The sequence below is a fragment of the Alosa pseudoharengus genome, unplaced genomic scaffold (genome assembly GCF_046254945.1).
Source record: "Alosa pseudoharengus isolate Yale_2024_CS ecotype anadromous, Long Island Sound unplaced genomic scaffold, YU_APseudo_1.1 YU_APseudo_1.1_scf_1, whole genome shotgun sequence".
NCBI lineage: Eukaryota > Metazoa > Chordata > Actinopteri > Clupeiformes > Clupeidae > Alosa > Alosa pseudoharengus.
Window position 1 is genome coordinate 57,397,479 of NW_027468564.1, and position 24,536 is coordinate 57,422,014.

General features: G+C 41.3%; 2 protein-coding genes across 3 annotated transcripts; one reads left to right on the plus strand and one right to left on the minus strand.

Annotated features, from left to right (window-relative positions):
- Positions 1 to 2,119: 2,119 nt before the first annotated feature.
- On the plus strand, positions 2,120 to 4,772 carry ptp4a1 (protein tyrosine phosphatase 4A1). 2 transcript variants are annotated; one of them, XM_076294933.1, is made up of 5 exons: positions 2,120 to 2,252; positions 2,421 to 2,513; positions 2,689 to 2,819; positions 2,977 to 3,051; positions 3,722 to 4,772. In XM_076294933.1, the coding sequence occupies exons 1-5, from the start codon at positions 2,148 to 2,150 to the stop codon at positions 4,008 to 4,010; spliced, it is 693 nt and encodes a 230-aa protein (XP_076151048.1). In that variant the 5' UTR covers positions 2,120 to 2,147; the 3' UTR covers positions 4,011 to 4,772. The 2 variants fall into 2 exon arrangements, with proteins under 2 accessions (XP_076151048.1, XP_076151039.1); XM_076294924.1 differs by having other exon boundaries at positions 3,718 to 3,969.
- A 24-nt stretch (positions 4,773 to 4,796) lies between these two features.
- col9a1a (collagen, type IX, alpha 1a) lies at positions 4,797 to 24,397 on the minus strand. The gene is made up of 32 exons (XM_076294915.1): positions 23,990 to 24,397; positions 23,349 to 23,423; positions 23,191 to 23,229; positions 23,036 to 23,098; positions 19,641 to 19,694; positions 19,386 to 19,421; positions 18,787 to 18,810; positions 18,620 to 18,673; positions 18,425 to 18,478; positions 17,799 to 17,831; positions 17,128 to 17,184; positions 16,876 to 16,929; positions 16,317 to 16,370; positions 15,956 to 16,009; positions 15,646 to 15,699; positions 14,809 to 14,862; positions 14,635 to 14,688; positions 14,334 to 14,387; positions 14,186 to 14,239; positions 13,980 to 14,024; positions 13,744 to 13,797; positions 13,459 to 13,512; positions 13,309 to 13,362; positions 11,265 to 11,336; positions 10,641 to 10,676; positions 10,468 to 10,512; positions 9,742 to 9,774; positions 9,403 to 9,549; positions 8,869 to 8,923; positions 8,302 to 8,490; positions 6,908 to 6,985; positions 4,797 to 6,214 (listed from the first exon to the last, which is right to left on the minus strand). The coding sequence occupies exons 1-32, from the start codon at positions 24,062 to 24,064 to the stop codon at positions 6,009 to 6,011; spliced, it is 2,064 nt and encodes a 687-aa protein (XP_076151030.1). The 5' UTR covers positions 24,065 to 24,397; the 3' UTR covers positions 4,797 to 6,008.
- Positions 24,398 to 24,536: the final 139 nt, after the last annotated feature.

The following is a 24,536-nucleotide window of genomic DNA, read 5'->3' on the forward strand; positions in this document are numbered from 1 at the left end:
TTTAAGTCTTTCTTGGGACCGGCTTTATGATTAAGCTACAATCTTCAATGAGTAAGCATATTCCAGTAAGTATCCATGCAGTAAAAAATCGTTTATTTGTGTGAAAATTGTTAGAATTGAGATATCGTCATAGTGAAGCATCGTGTTAGCTAACGTTAGCCAGCAAGTAGCTACGAGATGGCTGACGTTACTTAGCCAAGTTATCCTTCATATTATGCTAATGAACAGACAAAAGGTCCAATTGAATAAGCATGGACGTAAGAGCAATATTGCTGCCAATATTGTTGATTAACGATAATAATGTGATCGATTAATCAAGTGACCCACATACAGAGTAACTGGCCTCTATGTTAGCTTGTCGTTGGCTAACGTTAGTAAAATCATCTAACGTTACTGACGTTAACGTTTGTTAAACCGGCGGCCCGCGTTCAGCCCCGATGGCACACAGTTCTCACAATTTGGGGCAAATTTAATAGTTTACTGTTGTTTGCCAACGCCTAGAAAATAACTCACTGCTGTGCTGTTAGCAAGCTAATGGTATGTTAGCTAAATCAGTGTTTCCCCTTTCTTGTTAGCATCTACCCTGATAAGTGCACACGGCCTCCTCATCGGTTATGGCGCTTGGTTTGTCAAAATAACACAAAGGCTAACGTTAGTTACCCAACTAGCATACGTCAACTTTGGGCTAAAAAAAATCTATCCTGGTCTCTTAACAAAACGCATTGCATTGTTTCCACCACATTTGTCGTTCTACTCAACGTTAACCTAACGTTGTAACACGATTGAATGGTCGTGGTTATCGATGCCAAACCAATAACATTATCGATAACGTTAGCCGGTTAATATTTAGATTAGACGCGAAGAAGAAGGGAATGGAGGCTTCCCTCGATTTTCATCGTTTTTCTTGCCTTTAGCTGCAGCTACCTCGAAAGAAATGTAACTTCTATTGGATATGGGTAACGACTAGGGTTTTGGCCAAATATAAATTATAATCGCTAATCTATTGCAGTAGTAGCTTTACGTTAACGTTACTCTACTTTTCTGCTTTACAATCATAACAATAGATAGCTAACGTTAAACCTGTCTGTCTACATCTAACGTATTTGTCACACGCAACCTGACACTTTATCTTGTTAAATAGCTTTTGTGATCAAGCTAACGATGATTTATATCGCATCCAAACCGTAGACCATTTAAATAAGGTCCAGGCAATGAACAAGAATATTGTCAATGGAGCCTTAATACGTCAGCCTTGTTTATCTGCGGAATTTCTCCATGATGCAAATGAATAAACGCCAGAAATGGAGAAAATGTCCTGGCAAGCTTTAAATTACACGTATTTCCTTTGCAGTTAAGACATGAACTTGATATTTTAGTATAGGAGCAGGTAAATTAAAACTGATAAGCTTGCGGTGAAGGACTGTTGGACCATATTGTCAAAATGGTGCCTCAAAGCGTTTATCTTTCAGTCTTGGAAGATGCTGGGAAGTCACTGTACTTTCCTACATCCTGCTTTTCCTTTTTATGAGAAACTGTTATCTCTTGTCTCATCTTGCTTGTTGAGGCATGTTTGCTAAGTCAACATGAGGGGTTCATGGCTGTTGATATCCTCTTTTCTCTTGTAACTCTTGCAGCAGTTCTGTGGTGTTTTGGGTCACACATTTATGGAGTTTCTGAAGGGCAGTGGAGACTACTGCCAGGCCCAGCACGGCGTGTATGCAGACGAGTGAAGTGCCGGCCCACCCAAGCTACCTCAAGAAAGAAGCTTGCACAGAGACTTGAACGTTGGCGGGATCTCGTGACTCAAAGAGTGAGTGTCCACACCAGCAGAGCAAGCCTGGATGGGGTAAATCTCCCAAAGTGCACTGCCCTAGCCGGCCTTCGCCTCCTCGCTCCCAAGAGGACTTGCCTTGTTTTGAAGGATTTTTTTTCTCCCTTGTTCCTTCTCTCTCCCTCTTTAGTTCTTAACTTTGGCCCCAACCTTCACATTGTGTTGGTTGTTTTCCTTTTATCCCCTTCACTCAAGTACCAGTTTTTACGGTTACACATTTTTGGTGGTGTGTCGTGAGGACATAGCCCTGGAGTTTGTCACCTCCCAATTGTGTCGGCCCATCTGTCAGCACTCAGCCTCTTTTAATTCAGTTGCCATGGCTCGTATGAACAGGCCTGCCCCGGTGGAAATCACCTACAAAAATATGAGGTTTCTCATCACCCACAACCCCACCAATGCCACTTTAAATAAATTCATTGAGGTGAGCTTTGAGCTTTGATTGATATATATCTATATGTATATATATTTGTCATAAAATAAGCCAAAGTCTGACATGTACAATAGTGTTACATTTCAAAATGTACAGCCTTGTTTTCAAGCACAGCTCTTATTAGTAGTCCTGTGTATCTTGGGATCTTTTATCTAACAGGAACTCAAAAAATATGGAGTCACTACCGTAGTGAGAGTTTGTGAAGCCACATATGACGCTGCGCTGGTGATGAAGGAGGGAATTCAGGTTCTGGTAAGAGGTCTCATGCAGCCTGCTCAATGAGCACAGCATACCTGGAGCATGGCACTGATAACAATTAAATCATTTGATTTCAGGAAAGATATGTTAAATTGTCCTCTCTCGCTCTCTCTCTCTCTCTCTCTCTCTCTCTCTCTCTCTTTCTTTCTCTCTCATGGTATGGTAACAGGATTGGCCTTTTGATGACGGAGCTCCTCCCTCAAACCAAATTGTAGATGATTGGCTCAACCTCTTGAAGCTCAAGTTTAAGGAGGAGCCAGGCTGCTGCGTTGCTGTCCATTGTGTCGCCGGCCTTGGAAGGTGTGTGGACCATGGCCCTTTAATCAGAGCAAACATGTTTAATAAGATAATAGCAAATAGGAAATGCATTGTGTGGTTTGTGATAGAATGTGAAGAATTTAGCATGAGGCCAGTGTACTGCATTCTCCTCTGACGGCTCTCCACTCTTTGCTTCCAGAGCTCCTGTCCTCGTGGCGCTTGCTTTGATTGAGTGTGGGATGAAGTATGAAGATGCTGTTCAGTTCATTCGACAGTATGTCTCTCCTCTGCATTGTTTGAGTCACTCTAACCACGTGGTCTTGACAGACTATGGGCAAGAGGAATGAATTGTCTTGGTGGGCTGCTCTTATAAATGAGCAACTACTGTAGATATGCCATGGCTGAGAGTTAAAGCAACACCAACGAGTTTTTTATACCTTAAAATAATGTTTCCAAAATCGTTTCAGTGGTTCATCAACTCGTAACAGGGTGAACGGCAATTCTGCATTCGCTTCGCGGCCCTCTATCGGCTATAACCGCACTATGTAAGTTTGCCAGATCAGGTAGCGGATCTGTAGTTCGATGGAATGAGACATAAGAAACTACAAATTTCACTTGCATCTGATGTCACAATACATCGTACTTTTAAGTCATGAAAAATATTCTACCTTGTCTGTGGACATCGTTAGCCGGTGCTGAATAAACAAATAGCGTGCGACAAGAGGGAAAGTTCTTTGGTGTTTGTTTTAATGTTTTGCTAATGATATGCCAACAGTTAGCCTTACAGTGAATTATTACTTTACCAAATGTTTTTGTGCATATAATATGCATTCTGAAATGTACAATTGGAATGTGTTTTAGCTATACACAAGCTTCACACATTGGGCTGTTTTAATACTGCATATTTGCTCATGAAAAACTTTAATCCCTTTGCTCTCAGGAAGCGTCGAGGAGCGTTCAACAGCAAGCAGCTCTTCTACCTTGAGAAATATCGTCCAAAGATGCGCCTGCGCTTCAAAGATTCCAATGGTCATCGTAACAACTGCTGCATTCAGTAGGTCTGAGTGGAGTCCCAGGTCACTACCTCCCCTCAAGAGTTTAGCCAGTTGTCATCTAAGCTTAAATCATGCCCTATGTACTTCCACACAACCGAAACCATGCCCAATAACTCTAAATTGTCCCGTTTTTAACTTTATCCAGTGTAGCATCTTGGAATGTTGTGTCGACACGTGAGTGTTTTCTTGTATGTGATTGCTGACATTGAGGGGGGGTGCTGCTACCTGAGTTTTATTATAATGTGAATTTTGCCATCAGAGAAATTTGGCCAGCTATTGCAAAGTCACCCTTTGCTAAACCAATTTTACCCTGTACGGTTGTCAAAATGTCTAAATATGACCTTTTAATCATGTATCCTTTTTTATGTTATGTTGTTCTATGAGTTTAGAAACATTATTATCATGTCTGCCTTCAAACTGATTACATTTAAATGCCTTATGATTGAAATGAAAACAAGGCAATCTTAAGGAGGGTTGGTCCACTGCATTTGGAAAGGTATTTCATTTTCTATTTGGAAGAGATGTCAGCAATGTACACTGCAGGAAGATTAGAAAATAAATCCTTCCATAGCTATTTTAATATACATTGCTTATTTGTAGCGAAAATGTTTATTGAAGGCTTGGATAGTTTCTTTTTTTTTTCCTCATTGTTTTTTTCTTTGTCATCCAGACATTGTTTACTAATTACTGCCATGTCAGAAATGTGATTTTTTTTGTGTTTAAGCTTCAGAACTGGACTGAAATGTCTGCGATATTTTGTATGCTTTTTTTATTTGATGTGCGTAACTTAATTCTTGGATACTTGATTTATGTATTTGAAATGTGTATTATTAGATGGGCTATTTATACTTATCAATGGATGTGTTTTAGTATAGTGAAAGGCAAATTGTATCTGTTCACCAACTTGTGAAAGTACATTAAAATAATACACTGAAAAAGATAGATGTGGTTTCAGGATTTTTATGTTCTTTTTAAAAATTACCTAAATCAGAAGATTTCAGTAGATAGTGCCCTCTCAAGGCTACAATGTGAAACTACAGTCTTGGACATGTTCAGACAAGTCCAATGCAGAACGACCAACTTTAATCAGTGTGTACAGTTAATCTTTTTGCTGAACATAAGTGCCCTAATGGGGCTATATAAACCCTTTAAATTATATGGAGAATTTGAAAAAAGGTTACTGACATTGGAGTGATGCATATGTCTCGTTTCACAGCTTTAGAAATGACAGTCTTCATATAAGGTCTGATTTGATGGTGTCTGAGGCTTTAATGACCATGACATTCATCTTTACACGGGCTATACAAAACCATGCAAAGCTTTATCAAAATGTGTTTATTTCCCCTTTTTCCACAACTGGCGTCACATCTGCCTTTCATATAATAAATAATATATAGTGCGTCAAACAGGATCAGGTGAATAGGCTCTTCCATTGTACAAACACAACAAACACTGCAATGAAATTAAGTGATGTACTGTACAAAAGTCTGGAAACATGGAAGTCAGTGACAAACACACAGGGTCATTCTGTCACTAGTATAATTCGCAAGAGACTTCGGGTTCAGTATTGACACATATACACAGATTTACAGTTACACTTCAGACATAATGATATTTCATAATTTTCATATTTGGCATTAAAACAGCAACTAAAAAATGAAATATGTATCTGGGTGTACAAGTATGGCTGACAAGTTTTTCTTATTACAAAAGGAGTGAAACTAGAATTCAATGGATATGACATTGTACCTCAAAAATTCTCATCAAAGAGGGCAAGAAATATATTTCATCAGCCCATATTTTTCTATTATGGAGGGAGTTAATCACATCAAAATAAAACATCAAAACAAAAGGCTTTATTTCTGTAACAATTTATTTGAAGTGGCTTTCTCTTTGGTCCAGTCATAAGAGCAAGTATGTCACGATATTACATACCAAAGGAATTCCAAAGATGTTCCCCCCTAACCATCCAAATGGTTCCATGCCTTACAACAAATGTTATGAGCACATGTGAGTATCACTGTGACATGACATCTTACTCTTATGCTCCCAAAGTGCAGTGGCTACTTCAAGTAAAGTGTTAGCCTGTTCTCCTCAGTGGACGTGTTCTCTGTAAGTCTCTTAGGTCTCCCTGACCTGGGCTCTAGGTTTGGGTTCGGACTCTAGAGTCGGAATCTCAAAGCCCATCCGGCCCTTTCATGCTGGAGTCCTTGGCCGAGATCTCCCCTGGCAACGCCTGCAGGACACACTGGGAGGACTCGCACCATCCGTTGACCCCAGAAGGACCAGGAGGCCCTGGAACACCAGGCAGGCCAGGAACTCCGCGCGGGCCCCTCAACCCGTCACGGCCGTGGTTACCGTACGCGGCTACACCTGGTGTACCTGTGGGCACAAGATGCATTGTGTCATATTTGTGTTTAATAAGTCAAGTTCACTGGCCTGTGGCAGAGCGAACCATCTTAATCACTCAAGCACTATTGGCTAATTCAGCTGATGTTAAAGTAGTCTGCGTTTCTGGTGAAAGGTTATTGACATTTTGAGTGAATGACAAATTATACCCTGTCCCCCCTGTGCTTCTCAAACAAACTGGATTGGCTGAGTCACTGTGTTGGCTTTCCATTCAGAGTGACTGTGTGTACCAAGTGCATACACTGAAAGTTAGAGAACCACGAGGAACAATTCAATCAAAAGTGTATTTGCAGACCAACCTTTAAGTAGACAAATAAAATAAAATTGCTTTTGTAGAATTTGTTTGGAATTTGACCATGCAATATTAACCAAAGTGAAGTTAAATGACAGAATCTCTATTTTGAGCTGGATCTGGATGATCGTGTAGGTAGGGGGAGTGAGATATGGTGACCTTCTGCCTTGTATACAACTTTAGTATAGATAGATAGATAGAAAGATAGGTACTTTATTGATCCCCAAGGGGAAATTAATGAACATCAGACCAGTACTTTTGAAGTTATGCGAGTGAACACACACACACACACACACACACACACGGACCCAATTAATAATAATATCCTCTTCCCTCCTATTGGGGGGGTGAGGGTCATTTAACTGTGTTCTTACCAGGAAGACCAGGAGGACCAGCGATACCCTTTGGACCGATAGCTGTGGGACCTCTGTCTCCTCTGTCTCCTGTATCACCTGTAAACAACAAGCATCAGAAAGGAGAGTGACCCCAGAGATTACAGCATACATCATTTTTGGGTCGTTTAAGAGGGGTCTAAAGACATTCCTATTCAACATATACTTAGTTGTTTAAGCGCTTTTGTGTTATGGTTTGTATAATGTTGTTTTATTTTAATTGGGCTGTTAATTAATTTGACATTATTGTTTTTTATTGATATTCTTCTTAATGTAGTCTTAGCATGTCATTGTTTTTATATTATTGATTGAATGAACATTATTGTTTTATTATTGCCTTTCCCCTTTTTTTTCATTGCTTTTTATTAGGCTATTGATTGAATTGATACTATTGTGTACTTCAACTATTCTCCTTATTATATTTGACCTACATTTTAATCTGTTCCCTGTTCAATTTTAAATATTATTATGTTGTTTTGTATTTATGTGTCGCTTTGGACAAAGGCATCTGCTAAATCCATAACCATAACCATCCATAACCATAACATAACAACTGGAATATACAAACACTGCAAGCTCTGGGAATCTCTGGGAAAGGACTCATCCATAAGCAGCTTGTTCTTGATCATCAAGAGGAGTGGCTGTGCTTGTCTACTTCAAGCCAAGAACGCTGGCTAAAGACTGTTGATATTTGAGCTGAACAGACAATCAAATGACATCTCTCCTTTCCATTCTACCAAAGAGACAGGTTGATTGGCTGGGACACTTTGATAGTCTCCATTTGTAGAGCCAGGACTGTGCAGAAACAGCACAACACTCCATTTGTAGAGCCAGGACTGTGCAGAAACAGCACAACACACACAGAACAGACAGCTGTGGGATTGTGAGGAATAATTTTCTGACAAAAGGGCAATCACAATCACAGTCACAAAAGTACAAGGCACTCCTCTGTTGCATGAGCATGAAAGACACATCTCTGCCAACGAACATTCCAAAATGGACATTCTCAAGTAATTGTCAGTTTGGCCTAAAGTCAAATTATGAGCTATCACTGTTCTTCCTGGCTCAAGTACTACAGAGCTTTGAATGGAAAATATATATTTTTTCTTAACTGTGCCCACAGTTAAGCATGCCTAATTGGTAAGTTAAGTGGGCTATTGGTAGCTTAATACAGTGTGTTGCATGTTGGCTAGCCAGGATCATTCAGTTAATGTCTTGTTGAAAGGGAGACATTCTTTGAGATTGGCAATATCAGTGTCCAGTAACACAGCACGCCCTCATAGATTTCACTTTCTAAATGCCACTCTTAATGGAGAACACACAGAGTTGGACAGACACTGTGACCTGTGAGGTACACCAGGCTCGCCGCTGCTCACCTTTGGGTCCTTTTCGTCCCAGCAGACCTGGCGGCCCTTTGAGTCCAGGAAGGCCTCGAGCTCCCGGGTGGCCAGGGTAGCCGTTGTTGCCAGTAGAGCCGGGAGGGCCAGGGGGGCCGGGGGGGCCAGGGAGTCCGGAGATCCCAGACTCTGGTCTGCTGAGGCTGGCAGCCAGCTGAGCAAGCTGCTCTGTAATCAGAAAGGGACGACACGTCAGCCACATGGAAGGATGGCAGGTGGTGATGACCTCATGAACATGTCACATACAATGTCATGCACACCTAGTATACTGTATGTGCAGACCAAGCTACAGTAAAAGAAGTGAATTTCATTGCTCTTGGCAACTTCTTTGCTTTTCAGTGATGTAGGTGTAACAGTGGCTGCCAGGTTAGGGGTGATGTTGAGGGGGTTGAGTGAGTAAAATTCACTCCCCATGCCAGTAGCCACGGACAGCCTTCCACATGTCAGAGGATGCAGGCTTGAGCCCAGCGTGGAGCTGTGTTTCTCACTGCACTTTAAACACTATACAGGAGATGAAGGAGATTAGTAAGATGAGTGTGCTCTTACCTTGCATTACTCTCATGCAAACTTGCTTGATGTGCTGATCTGTTGGACCTCTGCCCTGAGAAGATTGTTATTTTACTGCACGAACCACCTCATTTCAACAGTGTTAAATGTTGCATTTCTACATGATACTGTTACTTTTAAACCATACAGTACACCAAGACGCCAGCCATTAAAGTCAACTCATTACAGTGTCATAAGTCAAGTCAGGATTCACACAGAGTCTTCCCACATGTGGATTGCACTGTGTGTGGTGGTATGGGTGGTGGCTAAGGCACTGGACATAAAGTCGTGGGCCACTGTTGTGCCTTGTAGCAAAGCACTCGACCCCAAGTTACTCCAGGGAGACTGTGTGCTTTGCACAAAAGCATCAGCTCAATAAATAAACATGTAGAAAAGTGTGTTTTAAAAAGACGGACGCATGCATATGTTGTATTTCTGTTTTAAAAAGACGGATGCATGCATATGTTGTGTTTCTTATCAGATGGCAGCGGCTTGACTCTTAACACCACGGGCGTCCTCAGGCTGGGTGCTTACTGCTACGCCCTGTCCTCCGGTCAGTCCTGGTGCTCCTCGGTCTCCCTGCATGCCACGAGGCCCGATCTCTCCTGTCTCTCCCGGGGCTCCCGGCAGGCCGCGCATCCCCTCTGGGCCTCTGTTCCCCGTCTCTCCCGGCTTCCCTGTCTGGACACAGTGCCACGGAACACGTGTAGTAAGTGTCACTGTGTGCAATCTCACCTTCAGCTCTCACATTTGTACAGTACGTTTCTACAGTGTAAAGCAACCTCTGCAGTCTCTGCAGATAACCAATGATGAGCAGAGCCGCGTGTTGTATCTCCATCTGATCATATGTGTGAGTATAGAGAGTGCACTTACTGATCCCTTTTCTCCTGCTTCACCTTCATCGCCCTGTAGAGAGTGGACAAACACATCAGCACAACAACACAGACCAAGTCCTTATCCCACAGGCACATCTGACTATACTGTGATAAAGTGGGACGTGGGAAAAACAATGAGATTTATTCCTGAAGGCAATATTCCTCTTGTTCCTCAGAGTTGGGTTCTATACTATAAATGTGGGTGGCACCGGGTCTGTCCGAAACAGGAAAAAATCCTTCCTTCTATGAAAAAATACGGTGGCAGTGAAGCATCAAGGTATGTCTGAATCAAATAATTGTATTACATTCTGCCTTATAAGATACCTTTATTTGGCCAGATGAAGGCAACGTACATGTATCCTTCATGCAGCCTTCAACTTCCACAAATATTTATAGGATTATGAAATCGGAGGTATCGGAGGCTGTCAGTATCTTGGCAACAGTAAACAGAAGACGGTGTTCTGTGTTCTAGGCCATCCAAAAAACAAGTTCAAGTTCATTGCTGGTACTTTGATGCCTGCTACGGCAAGTGACTCGTTAGACAGTTGGAGGTAGCTGGCAACCTCCCATTTCAGACAGACCCGACATTGTTAGTGGTCAGTCCTGTAGTGTAGTATGATCTGGGGTGGCTGAAGACTGGGCCTACTAGGCAACCCTTTCACAGGGCATCATGGCAAATCAAGTCCTCACTCCCTGATTTCTAAAACTCAGTGTGGTTTCTTACGGGGTCTCCTTTGTTTCCTGGGGTCCCTTCCTCTCCTGGAGCTCCCTAAAGTCAGAGAAGCAGATAGAATTGAATAATCAAAATTACAAACAGACAGAGCAAGATTTAAATATGTTTATGTTGACGGTTGGCAGTTTTAGCTATCAGTATTAAACACATTGAGTTGGACTTACTTGTTCACCCACAGGGCCTGTGAGACCAACTGCACCCTGAAGACATATGTGTATTAATGGGTGTTAAATGGAAATGGACAATGGACTACATTCTGATCAAATATATTTAAGTAAAAACAACTGGTTTACACCAATGACACAAGGACTACTTCCTAGAAAACATGTTTAGCTCAGGCTACATATTACAAAAGTAATAGGATTCCATTCATGAAATAGAAACTCCCTTTTTGGCTAGGCCTAACTTACAGAGAACACTTAAGCACAATATAGTACATAAATACAGCTAATAATGTAGGCTACAGTGCTATATTTGACCAAAAAAGAAATATGTCAAGTGTGCCAGGCTCTTACTCAACTCAACTCTAAGCTGATTTAGGCTGGATAAAACGTGTATTGTCACACTAGGATAAGGGTCACTTTTCCAGCGTACATGGACTAATTACCAATTGATATGACTTTCTTTGTGCTGTGAGAATTGTGAGGTGAGGAGTATAATGAACTGAAATATTACACTGGGATAAAGTTCTGATACACTATTCTTTATGGGGAAGAGGCTGTGCCTACCTGGGATGAGAATTCCTATTTCAACATAAAAATGTATCAATTTTGTGCATCTGGTCTTACCCGATCTCCTTTTTGACCAATAAAACCAGCCGGCCCTGGAAGTCCTGGAAGACCAATATCCCCTTTAGGTCCCTGTTCAACACACACACACACACACACACAGACACAGACACACACACACACACCTAAAATTATTCTGTTGAGAAAACAGAACATCAACTGTGCAAAGGCCCTACCTCACAAGCCTCTAACCACATTAGCTTAGAAAAACATAGTGACCGCGGCAGGGATGGAAAAGCAGGTCGCTAGGTGTTGTAGAAGAGATGTCTGGGCCCTGATTGTGCCATACCCTTGGCTGGCTGACTTTTGAAATTCCTTCTTAACAGAGGTCTCTTTCAGGCCCCTTTCCTGCTGCCCATATCCCATTACCAAAGAAAATACCCCCTGAGCCGGCTGGCCATAGCAACAACGAGCTATTCATGCTCCTCTCCATCAGATTACAGTAGTACTGCAGCCAGGAACCCCAGAAGGAGCCTCGGTGTAAGTTGGTCTTACCAATTGGCTCCCTATATGTGTGAATACATGGGAGTCTGAGAGTAAAAACATAATAGGATGTCAGCGTCCCTGACAGATCCACATGGGGGCTGTTCGGTCACTTGGCGGCAGAGTAGTTTTGGGATATCTGGGTCAGACTCCATCAAAAACTCCCCACGGTACAGCCGTCTTGTTTCTCCTTACTACAGTCGTTCACGAGGTCCACATGACATTGTGTTAATCTGTTTGCTTGGCAAAGGGCATCTCTGATCCATGGCAGAATAATGTCATTAAGCCCAGTTAAGAACCTCATCCAATATGAGCCCAATGCCATGAACGGTCTGAATATGGAGTAGGTCGCCTTTTGTGTGCAGTAGAATGTAAGGGGGGTGGACTGTGTCACTGTGCAGCCCTTTGAGCAAAAATCACAAACGTTTAAGCCTTCCCTGGTGTTTCCCAACGTAAGAAAACAACGTACACCAAATGTCAACCCTGTTCAGTCACATATCAGACGTAAAGTGACACTGTGTGCACAGGTGTGACAGCCTCAGAACATCCTTTTCTCCTCAGACTGCAGCAGACTCCAAATATTTGCACTGGGTTCCATTTTCCTCCTCTTGTTTGGGGACTCCTTCTTCATTTCCTGCTTCAGCACTTTCTTAGTTCCTCCAATTAGTTTTTTTACAGACGTTCCAATGAACGTTGAACATAAGCAATGATCTCTGTGCCAGCATGTATTACACACAAAAAAATCCCTTTCGAATCCCAGAGTTACTAGGATGCCTCTACATGTTCAATGCTACATCAAAAACAATATCAGAGCTTTAATCACTACCATGATTCACCACGTCATGTGAGCTTAAGATTGGCTTGGTGTAAATCATCTTTGTCTGAGTTGCATTTACATATGGATCACATCCAGTCACACAGCAAAACTCACAAAACCTTTTGGGGCATATGAGGCTCCCTCTCACATTTAACTCTGTTAGGAGTTGGTCATCCAGTCAAAACTACTGTCTGCACTCTAGCAGGTCTTTAACCTAAAATACAATTATTATAGATTATACAGGTTGTACAAAGGACGTCCTTATCTTGAGGAAAGGCTACAGGAGTCACTATTAATCCGATTTCTTTTTTTCTTATCTTACAGAACTAGGCACATTAAAGAGATGAATCTAGAGCTTCTGGTGTAACTCTCATGTTGCCAAATTTACTAAAGCTGTACAAATATACATACTTCTAAGACCTACAACACCCACCATACTATTTTTCACCTTTTTGTTTATTTCAAGTCTGAAAATCTGATGAACCACTGGTTTAAGCAAATTTAGGTATTCCTGCACTTCTGACTGTTTGGCAAGATCAGTAAACCACAGCATTAGTAAACTACTCTACACAGCATTAGTAAACTAATCTACACAGCATCTGCATCTGCAATGCTCTGTGATGTCTGTCTCCTTTTTAGTCAAGAACACAAGGCACAAAATCATTCCAAGACCAAAAAAAAAAAAAAACCCAAATCTGTTATCAGTGCCCGACGCAGTGGCTCTTCTTGGGGCTGGTAACTTACCCTCTCTCCTGGTGGCCCTGGAGGTCCGTCAGGACCGAGCTCTCCTCTCCCCCCCTACACACACACAAGAGCAGAGACGCTTATCAATCACACACTGGACACTGTGTGGACACTAGTGCTCATCTGAGATGCGGACAGAAGCATACTCACTGGTCCACCTCTGGCTCCCACCGGGCCCTGCTCCCCCTGCTCTCCACGCTCTCCCTGCAGATAAACAGAGCATCAGAGTAGCCATGGCAACTACACAGCACTGGCCATCATCCAACCATCATCCAGTCATCCTGACACATAGACATTCTATTAGGGATGTAACTGTGAGCACATTTAAAGGCATCGTACCCATGATTTCCATCACAGTGAACCTCTTTAACAGTTTGAACACTTGCATACAGCAAAGGAAGAGATAAACAGAATAAATTGTTTGTATTGACTCACACTTTTGCCATAGTTCCCAATTAATCCAGCAACGCCGGGATCACCTGAGGCTCCCTGGAAACAAGAAAAAATATTATTTTGTGCATGTTTCTAAATGCAGAAATGGTAATTTTTTGTAGAATACTCCCAATAAAATAAAGCTACTGCTAAGTGCTGTTTGCCACAAACAATTATTTTTTCTTGTTGTGAATTATTCTCCCTAGTTTCTTTCTGTGTGATTTCCTTTAAAAACCAACCTTTGGCCCAGAGTGACCCTTTGCACCTGGGATACCAGGCAAACCCTGTAAAGAAAAAGAAAAAAATAATACAAACAGAAACTCAGAAACAACTATGTGATCACAAAGATCGGAGCAAAAACACACACTTGATGGATGCTTATGTTCTATCTACAGTGGAATGCTCTCGTGTGGCACATGACCCTGTGAGAGAGGCTGATACTCACAGGAAGTCCCTGCAGTCCAACATCACCAGGAGATCCAACCTTTCCTGGAATACCCTTAAAGACAGACACAATGCAGGATCAGATCTTAATTCACTTCAGCAGACTCCTAATGCATAATGACACAATATTAACATGGACAATATCATACTTTCCCGCCTGGCATTCCAGGGATACCCTCACGACCATCTGGTCCAGGTAATCCCTAAATGAAGATAAAATTATTAAGGTATGTTTTTACAACAATATTTGATCAAATATCTTCTTTTGTAAATATTGAACTGAACATTCTCTGTGGAGAGTCGCCACCATCATCTATAATGACACTTTAACCCTGAGGACACATTTTATAATGGTGGCCACATGCTTTCCCTTACTGTTAATCATTCTAACGTGGACATGCGAATGTTAGCTATTCTAACATGCACATCATTCAGATGTGGCAGACTTACAGCTTCTCCTACGGGGCCTGGTAAGCCTCTCAACCCTTGTGGCCCTCGTGCTCCCTAAACAACACAAATGTCAGCAGTGCAATCAGCAATGATCTAGAGATGATCATACAAAAACACATTTTTGATTATTTCAGAAAATGTTTGTCTAGTAGTGATATGGTAGTTGAATCTTACTTGGGAACCTTTCGGCCCTGTCTCACCAACTTTGCCCCTTCGGCCAGGATCGCCCTGACAGAGAAATGTAATGAAATTAGTAAGAGGTAACAAGCACATGAATCTGCATAACCTCCATATTTCAATCATCCATTGATTTTTAAAAAAAGTATGCATTGGAAGGTCAAGAAAAAATGACTGATCAGTAATTACTAATGAACTGTTATGCATAAGAGGTGATGCATTCAGACATTCAGAGGTATAAAGTAGCATGACTCTGTTCCATAATCATGCTATGTTTTAAAAACTGCAGTGGCTCTTGACCAGGTCCTCTACCAATAAAAATGTAGATTAGATTTGAGATTATGTGTCAGTCATGTTTCTATTATACTCTATGTTGTTTTGTTTGTTTGTTTGTTTGTGTTTCCTTCCCACTATGTAAAGAGACCTTGGGTTTGAGAAAGGCGATATATAAATCAAACTTATTATTATTATTATTATTATTATTATTATTATTATAGGATTTGGACTAAATAACAATGCTTTTCTTCTTCCTTTTCTGGGAATATAATATTTTCGAGAGCACATTTACAAAGTGGGCAGCCTGGGATCAATTAAGAAAATCCCTGTAAGCATTACTAAGATGGCCAGAAATGCCATAATCCTCTGGAGAGAATTTAGGGGGGGGGGGGGGGGGGTTTGGGCAGTGAGGTCAGCTGAACTTGGTGAACTCACTGTTACAACTAATATTCCACTTAAATCACTGTGTAGCTAAAAAGGTCAAGGTCAAACACATACTGGGGTCAAACAGAGATCACAAACATGTGGCTGAAAGGGCAAACTAAAGCAAGCACTTACTGGGGGTCCCTCAGCGCCGATATTCCCAAGATCACCAGATTTTCCACGACCGCCCTGCGTGACAAATACGTTACGATATGATATGATGATTATGTTTTCTATTACCGATGTTCAAAGCTTCAGCATCAACATATCAAATGGTGACTATGGCAGCACTAACACTCTACTCATCTTACTTCCTTACCCCAGTCACGAGACAACGCCTCTAGTGCTGACGTGTGCACAAGAGGAAACTGGACAGTGATGGGAGGCACCTTGCTCATAATGTGATGTCTGTGAAATGGTGTGTGACAGTGAGCCTCGAACTTACCCTTTCACCTTTGGGGCCCATCAACCCAGTGATCCCTCTCAATCCACCTGGACCCTGGAATTACAGCACATATATGACACAAGTTCAGGTGAGGACGATACAGTGAGGTCAAGTCCAAGAGTGCACAGAACAGAGATGGTGAGGCTGCATGTTGTGTGACAGGTGTCAGAGAAATTAGCTATGAATAGATATGAGTGTTGCTTAGCAACTGTGAAGTTTGTACATAGAGAGCTATCAGTACTACAGATTAACAACAGTAATTGAATCGGTCGAAAAGCTGTGATGGGTGTAGAGTTGGACACATGTGCATAGAGACAGTGATGTGCATAGGGCACCACATGGATGTCATTTTATATATTACTGGTAGTCCTTGGGATCCTTGTTCCCCTGGAGCTCCCAGGAGCCCCTCTTCACCCTGCATCATAAGGACACATCATTAGGTATGAGCTGGGCAATGTCAGGTTCCCTTCATATTGAAGATGAGTTGATCATATACATCACATACACACACACACACACACACACACACCATAAACCTTTTTAATCACTACTTTTAGTTTATTCTTTAAAGTTGAGCTGGCTCTTAAACACAAAAATTGCATTAGCCTACTTATAATTCCTTTTATGACAATAAACTACTTGAACTTGAACTTGAACTAGATGATGAATACTCATTATCTTTTTACCTACAGCACCGTACTAACCCATTTAAACCCACTGAGTACATTCTATGATATATATGGTTCCATATGTATCATCTCTGCTCATGTACACACCCCATTAAACACCCTGAAGAGTGTGAGATGAAGAATAGTGCTATAACATACGAGTCTATGTGATTTTGTCATACAGAACTGCATCCCCACAATTATCTATCCTCGTTTCTGGTTACTCAGTCTTGAATTCCTGATTTTTGTTACCTTGTGTCCTTGCTTCCCTGGTTCACCAGATTCGCCTTTTGCACCTTTGTGGCCCTGTTGAGAGGTTTAAAATGTTTTTATTTTCTTTTAACAAAGATTTATACTAGTCCCCATCTTCTGGAACAATGACTAAAGCAAAAAAGTCCCATCTGTTCACAACACACAATATAAGATCAATAATGTTCATATCGATGGCACAAATTCAGTGAACTAACTCAATGGATAGTGAACACACAGAGCAGAGGAGCTCACCTTCATTCCTGGTAGACCGGAGTAGCCTGAGAGGCCGGAGGGGCAGGAAGTAGGACACTGTGGAACAGACAGAAGACCAGATGAAACCTGAATCAGCACCTGCCCTTCTATCTGCCCTCATGGGGGGTTTAAACTGCATGACACAGGTAAGAGGAGTCTGTGATATTCATAGCATGGTATATTTTCCTCTGCGTTTGAAATGTGTCAATTGGAAAATGACTGCTTGACCCCCTCTGATAGTTCACAGTAGAATGGCTATGTGTGATGTGAAATTGCAGGGCAGGCATTGCTTGTTGTGATGAGGACATCACTTCATCTTTAGTCAAGTCAAGTCAAGTCAGATTTATTTATAAAGCGCATTTAACATGCACATAGTGCAATCCAAAGCGCTCCACAAACAAGACACATAACAACAAGACAAGAGATGTCGGATGGAGCGGCGTAGTCGCCAGCGTACCCATGACATCAAGACAAGACAAATACATTTAAAAAATAACAAATAAAAAAAAATGCCGGACGGAGCGGCGTAGTCGCCAGCGTACCCGTGACACCAAGACATACAAGACAGACAACAAAACAAATAAACAAATAAAAAAAGAAAATATATTTAGAGCATGATTGACAGTCTTTCTGGACTGGGATGAAGATGAGGCGAAGCGTGAGAGTCTCACCAGATCCTCTCCATTCCACACTCCTGGTGGCCCCTACGCATAAACAAAGAACACAGAGCACAACTGTTACACATCCTGACAGGTAAACATGACTAAAATAAATACAACTATGCTGTCTACCCAACTGAAGAACACAATCATTTAAAGCAACACCAAAGAACTTTCCCTCTGTCGCACGCACGCTATTTGTTTATTCAGCACCGGCTTTGCAAATAACTATGTCCACAGACAAGGTAGAATATTTTGCATGACTTATAAAAGTACGATGTATTGCAACATCAGATGCAAGTCAAATTTGTAGTTTCTTATGTCTCATTCATTCGAACTACAGATCCGCTACCCGATCTAGCAAACTTACATAGTGCGGTTATAGCCGATAGAGGGCCGCGAAGTGAATGCAGAATTGCCGTTCACCCTGTTACGAGTTGATGAACCACTGAAACGATTTTGGAAACATTATTTTAAGGTATAAAAAACTCTTTGGTGTTGCTTTAAAGAAGTTTACCCTGTAAGAACTGCTATTACAATGAACATTTCACATTATTTGTTACATTATTACATCTCAATTCTTTTGCATTATTAGTTTACAAACATAGAACAAACAGTTCTAACGTGCGTTAACCTACCCTTGGCCCAACAGCTCCAGGAAGCCCAAGAGCCCCTCTTAGTCCTCTGGCTCCCTGTTAGAGAGAAGCATCCATGCATTTAACAAGGAGATCTTAAATAACATTGTCAACTGTTTGGTGATCAACATCCTTCAGATGTTGGATTCTGGGATAGTGGATGTTGATATGAACGCAGCATGTTGTCAATATACACACCGGAGGTCCAACTTTGCCCAGTTCCCCTGCCAACCCATCCTCTCCTGGATCTCCCTGTCAGAGGAACGTACACAGTAAAATGAGAGAGCAGCATGGTTCACACAATGGCGTGAATTATTTGAGAAATAACGACATATTAAAAGCCACAGACATGAAGGGTTACTCACAGGCTCCCCATCAGGACCAACTCCCTAAAACAGAAATACAGGTTATAATAAAAATGTTAGTCATGGTACGCTCTATGTGATGTTGGGTAACGTCACTTCTGTTGACGTTCAAACAAAACAGAGAGCTAGCTTGGTACTCCCTCCCATGCAATAGAAACTCTCCTAAACACGCATTTTGTCGGTGATTGGCAACAGTGTGTTATGGTTTTATGGTCCAGGTTGGACCAAGTTGTTTTTGTTGTTGTTTTTGGAGCTAGGGCTGTCCACAGAGACCATGTTTTTAGGGCACAGGGAGCTAGCAGATGGTGAGGTGAAATGTTTTAGCTAAGAAACCGCGTAATATTGCTTAGAGCACCTTTAAGGGGACTAAGTAATCACATGACAAAACAAATTGTCACTCTTGGTCTTTTTTTCCATACATAAGTTAGACATTTCTATCTATGATCCTTCACCTTCAATAATAGAGTTTAAAATGTCTCTCATTTATGAATACATCTGTCATTGATACACACCTGGCACCTGTTACCATCAGGTGTTTCTCTAGCTCACCACTGTAAGCCAATGTCAGATGATAAGTGTTGGACATGCTGTTTACTTACTGCTAGTCCACGGGCTCCAGGTGCTCCAGGCTCTCCCTGCAGTGAAACAGCCAGTTACTGCTACTCATCAGATGACATCATCTGAACTCTTCACATTCACTAAAGGTCATGGATATTGTTAGACAACATATGTCAATATGAACACACCAAGCCCTTAACTGACAGTATCTGTCCAGATACTACACAATTAAATGGACAATCAATGGACACTTTCAAAATGGTATTATAACACAGATGATTCAAGACAGTTTTTACCTTTAGGCCAGGAGCCCCAACAGGGCCAGGGTCACCAACAGGTCCAGTCAGCCCCTGTAGAGAAAATAAGTTTGAGTTGATTTCATTGAGTAGATCTTGATCCATTACTGTAAGCCTGGCTGATCCTGACTAGGTGGGTTTGCATGGACAGTTGTTGTTAAACTATTCTGAATGAAAACTTTGAGTCATCTGTTTACATGGGGTACAGTACATTATATTCCGATCAGGTGGTCATAAACGCTCTGGAATCTTTGATCGGAATAGCCGTTGATGCTTTGCTTTTTGCAGATTGCAGGACCTGCAGGGTAAAGGTCGCTGATAGATCCCAATGATATTTACTGATACATAACCTCTATTCTTTGGACAAATTATTATCTTGCTATGGCCACCATCCAAAACTGACATCAAACCTTTAATTTGGTCATTTCAAAGCACATTTAAACCATCTGCAAAGTCCACTAATACTGTCCACTATTGTCATTTTCACACCCCAATCGTGAACTGGTCCTATTCTCACCCAGTTGCACAGCTGAATGCAGTGATGCATTCATTGTCAATTGCAGTTGAAATTCTGGCAATATATGCTTCAATAAAATTCTAATTTCACCATGTACATGAATTCAACACACACACACCACGTGTCTTCCTTAGAGTTACAACTTTTTGCATAGCCGTATTCTGTGACCCCCCCCCCCCCCCTGTTTCATTATGGTCACATGATTTCTGAGTCTATATAACCCCACCAAACCATCTTTCAGCTCATTTTACTTCAGCACTCTAGAGCACATACTGGGGGGAAATACATTAAATATCAAATTTGACCTCAAATTTGACCTGAATTTGAATTCATTTATATGAAATATATCTAGACCTAAATTCACATCAAATTAGACATTTAAGATCATTTTCCTTAGTATGAACTCGAGAACAGGATGTGAGTAGTAAACAAAAATTGTGACAGCCTGGCAAGTGATCTTTTTTGGGGGGCTATACTATACTATATAAAGTTCTGTATGGTCTATTCATTAATTCGTTTCATGAACATTTCATTATACTATATTTTAGTAAACAACAAACTTTTTTCAAAATGCTGTAACAACATTAGCATTTGTTGATTTGTGAATTATTTCAGTTACCTGGACCAAGGAGATTATGACTTTGTTTCCATTTGTGTGTCTGTCTGTTTCTCGGCATGATCATGCAATATTACCCGGCTGATTTTCATAACACATGGTAGAGGTACAGTACAGGCCAAAAGTTTGGACACACCGTCTCATTCAATGCGTTTCCTTTATTTTCATGACTATTTACATTGTAGATTCATCAAAACTATTAATGAACACATGTGGAATTATGTACTTAACAAAAAAGTGTGAAATAACTGAAAACATCTTATATTCTAGTTTCTTCAAAGTTGCTATTTTTTTTTTTTAATTTAACACCATATTCAGCAAGCCATAACTTGACAAATATTCATTTGTGGGCCAAATAACTTTGCATTCATTCATAGTTTTGATGCCTTCAGTGAGAATCTACAATGTAAATAGTCATGAAAATAAAGAAAACGCATTGAAATGAGAAGGTGTGTCCAAACTTTTGGCCTGTACTGTATATAGTATGGCTCAGGGAAGAACCCATTCCATTCTGGAGCAGATTTGAATAGCGGGATTTATGCAGTTTATGCAGATTATGCATTATCTAATAACTATCTGAATATAACAACAACTATCATATTGTTCTAAAAACTCTCACATCTGGGAGTTAGGATGGTACAAAAGGTATGGATCTCCTTTAAAGGAGAATTCCGGTGTGATATTGACCTAAAGTGTGTTGAAACATGATACCGAGTGTGAACGTATGTCTCATAGCCCATCTCGGCTTGTCCCCTGCACTCCAAAATCTGGCGCTAGTTAGCTGATGCTACCAACAGCTTTTTCAATGGTGGTGTTTCGGCATCGGGCTAGCCATGCAAATAAATCACTGTTTTACACCGTTTACGAGGCTCAATGTATCTCCACACTTCATTGGTAGACTACCGAAGGCCCTGATATTTAAAACGAAAAAATAAAAAAATAATTCCGTGGAAATGCATGGATTCCAGTTGCTGCTACTGGAAGAAACTGGAATCCATGCATTTCCACTGAATTATTTTTGGAATCTGATCCCTTATCATACCTGTTCATTCTTACTCGTCGCTCGACTTATCGTGACTAAATTCAAGATGGCTGCAAACGCTAAACTTCGTGAAGATACTGTCTGTATAAATCGTCTTGTAAGTAAACTACCAGTGCTTTTTCAAAGTTCTCAATGTCTCGTTTTAAATGTCAGGGCCTACGGTAGTCTACCAATGAAGTGTGGAGATACATTGAACCTCGTAAATGGTGTAAAACAGTGATTTATTTGCATGGCTAGCCCGATGCCCACCATTGAAAAAGCTGTTGGTAGCATCGGCTAAGTAGCGCCAGATTTTGGAGTGCAGGGGACAAGCCGAGATGGGCTATGAGACATACGTTCACACTCGGTATCATGTTTCAACACACTTTAGGTCAATATCACACCGGAATTCTCCTTTAACTCTAGGATGTACCTAAAATAAATAACCTCTGTTCAGATGTAGTTGGGTGGGTGGAGGATGCTCGAAGAGGTCTGACCCCCAAGTTCAGACTCCACCTCCTCTTTTACATCAGTTTTTGCTGTCATCAGACACAGACTCTCCTTAGTTCACAGCCACTCACATCCACCAACTCACAACCACTGAACATCTGCCAAAAAAAACCCTCCATAATGGGACAAATTTCACATAGAACAAATGTACATTACAAAATATACTTCTCTACACATCTCCAGGTTTTGTGCTGTGCCTTCACATTTATTTCAGAAAATCTAGTGAAGACTTTATTGAACATTTTATCTTCCAAATAGCATCCCACAATGCCTGATCACTGTCATCCTGCATCCCACTATCTGATGCCTGATCATTTCATCCTCTGAGCTGATCCTCCACCTTCAGCACCACTCGCTCTGCGGACAGCACATGCTGAAGCCATTTTCTCTCTCTGAGTTGGCCAGTCTGCGGCTTCTGTCATTTCAAGGGCTACAGTATAGTGCTGTCCCCACGGTACTAAGCTCACACAAAACCCCCTCTGTTTCCACCAGGAAGCTTATTTGAGTCTCCCTCTGGTAGGCTATAAATGGCCAGATTCATGTAGTCTACTGAGCATTTCATGCAGCAACACCCCCCCACCCCCCTGCCACCCTTTGCCGTGTGTGCTTAGGAGCCAACATAAATGTCTCATACAGCCATCCATGTCACAGATATTTCATTTATGATACCTTAACTGACCAATGCTTTGCTTTGCAACAGCCAAAATCTAGAAAAAGACTAACAAACTCACATCAGCTCCTGGGGCACCAGCCAATCCGTTAGCTCCATTTTTACCATCATCTCCGTCAAGTCCCTACAATGTGAGAGAACATTGTGGTTTGGTTACTTTAATGCATGATGCTGTTGTGTACAACAATACTCTGCAAGTCATATAAGGCTACTTACAGGGCCGCCGTCTGGGCCAGGCCCAGGTCCTCGGTCCCCCTGAAATCAAAACATCGGAATATTAATCTAGCACATATCGTCCCACTTTCCATGAAAAATATTGATTTGAAGAATTTCATGGCAATGACAAAATAGTATAGATTCTCTATGCTACTTACATCAATGCCGTCGACTCCTGGGTAACCTGTAAGACCTTCAGGACCAGGGGGCCCTACTGGTCCTGGGGCGCCTCTCTGAAAAAATAAACAATCAACATTTTAAATCCATTTCACCTTTAAATTCTCATGCACTGTTATCCCCATGCACCTAGCACAATAGCTCTATTGTATGACACCCAACCTGGCTCTGCTAGAAAAGGTCAGGATATATTCACAACACTGTACAAAGGCTCCCTTCTGATACCAGAAAGTGAGAACAGATGTTGACATCTGTTTAATTAACTGCAAAATTGTATCCATATGTTCTTCAATCTTGAGGAATAGACAAATACCCATTCACATATTCATTCACATATTCATACACATGCTTTATATGACAGCCTCTAGTTGAAGAATATTTTTTATTTAAAGAAAAAATAAGACACAGACTACCTTAACTAGAGCCTATAGCAAACATGTATTCCACAGCCAATAGGCATGACTATTTGACATCAGACCCCACAAAATGCACAGGTGTAAAATGTAAACAGTAGCCTAAATAAGTGATTACAACTTATTAAAACGTAAGGGAGTAGTATAAGTACATGGATACGTACACAAGCGAGGGTAATTAATAGGTTATAAATACTTTAATCACTTACCTGAGCGGAGCAAATGAGAATAACTTGCAGTAAAATAACCAAAAATGACGCACGGTAGCTCCTGGCGTGCGCCATGGTCTTCCCGATGGCACGGAAGATTCAAAAAAGTCCTTTTTCTGAAATTTGTTGGGGATCACAGTATTCCTATCAATATTCCCAAGATGAACCTCACCACTCACGAAGAGGTAGGGCGTGCTGTTACTAATTCATGTTTATGCATGACGGGCAAGGCTCTGCAAAACGGTTAGAGGAGGAAGGTGCATGCACGGGCGTGACCCCTCCCCAAGGTTTCAGTGTCGTCAGTGAGAGTGGGTGAGAAACACTACTAGAGACTAACTAAATTATCCTGTCGTCTATGAAACCTAGTTTATGCAGAGGAACTGCATTATGCTTGACTGTGGAGCTATTTTTTAATAAGGACCAATAGCTTTATATGCCACCACGCACTTATCGAAAAGTAGGCCTACGTCTACATGTTGCCATTAATATAGCAAGCTTTTTAAATACATTCCTGTCGTGGTGACATGGTAGACCTATAAAGAACGGG

What these genes read in the sequence shown, in the direction of transcription:
- col9a1a (XM_076294915.1), bottom strand. Translation starts at nt 24,064, where the DNA reads ATGGCGCACGCCAGGAGCTACCGTGCGTCATTTTTGGTTATTTTACTG. An exon ending in CAGGGCCGAAAGGTTCCCAA is followed by an intron (nt 14,689 to 14,808) that starts GTAAGATTCAAC and finishes TGTGTTGTTTAG; the next exon opens with GGAGCACGAGGGCCACAAGG. An exon ending in AGGGTCACTCTGGGCCAAAG is followed by an intron (nt 13,798 to 13,979) that starts GTTGGTTTTTAA and finishes TCTTGTTTCCAG; the next exon opens with GGAGCCTCAGGTGATCCCGG.
- ptp4a1 (XM_076294933.1), top strand. Translation starts at nt 2,148, where the DNA reads ATGGCTCGTATGAACAGGCCTGCCCCGGTGGAAATCACCTACAAAAAT. An exon ending in CTTTAAATAAATTCATTGAG is followed by an intron (nt 2,253 to 2,420) that starts GTGAGCTTTGAG and finishes TTTATCTAACAG; the next exon opens with GAACTCAAAAAATATGGAGT. An exon ending in GCTGTTCAGTTCATTCGACA is followed by an intron (nt 3,052 to 3,721) that starts GTATGTCTCTCC and finishes GCTCTCAGGAAG; the next exon opens with CGTCGAGGAGCGTTCAACAG.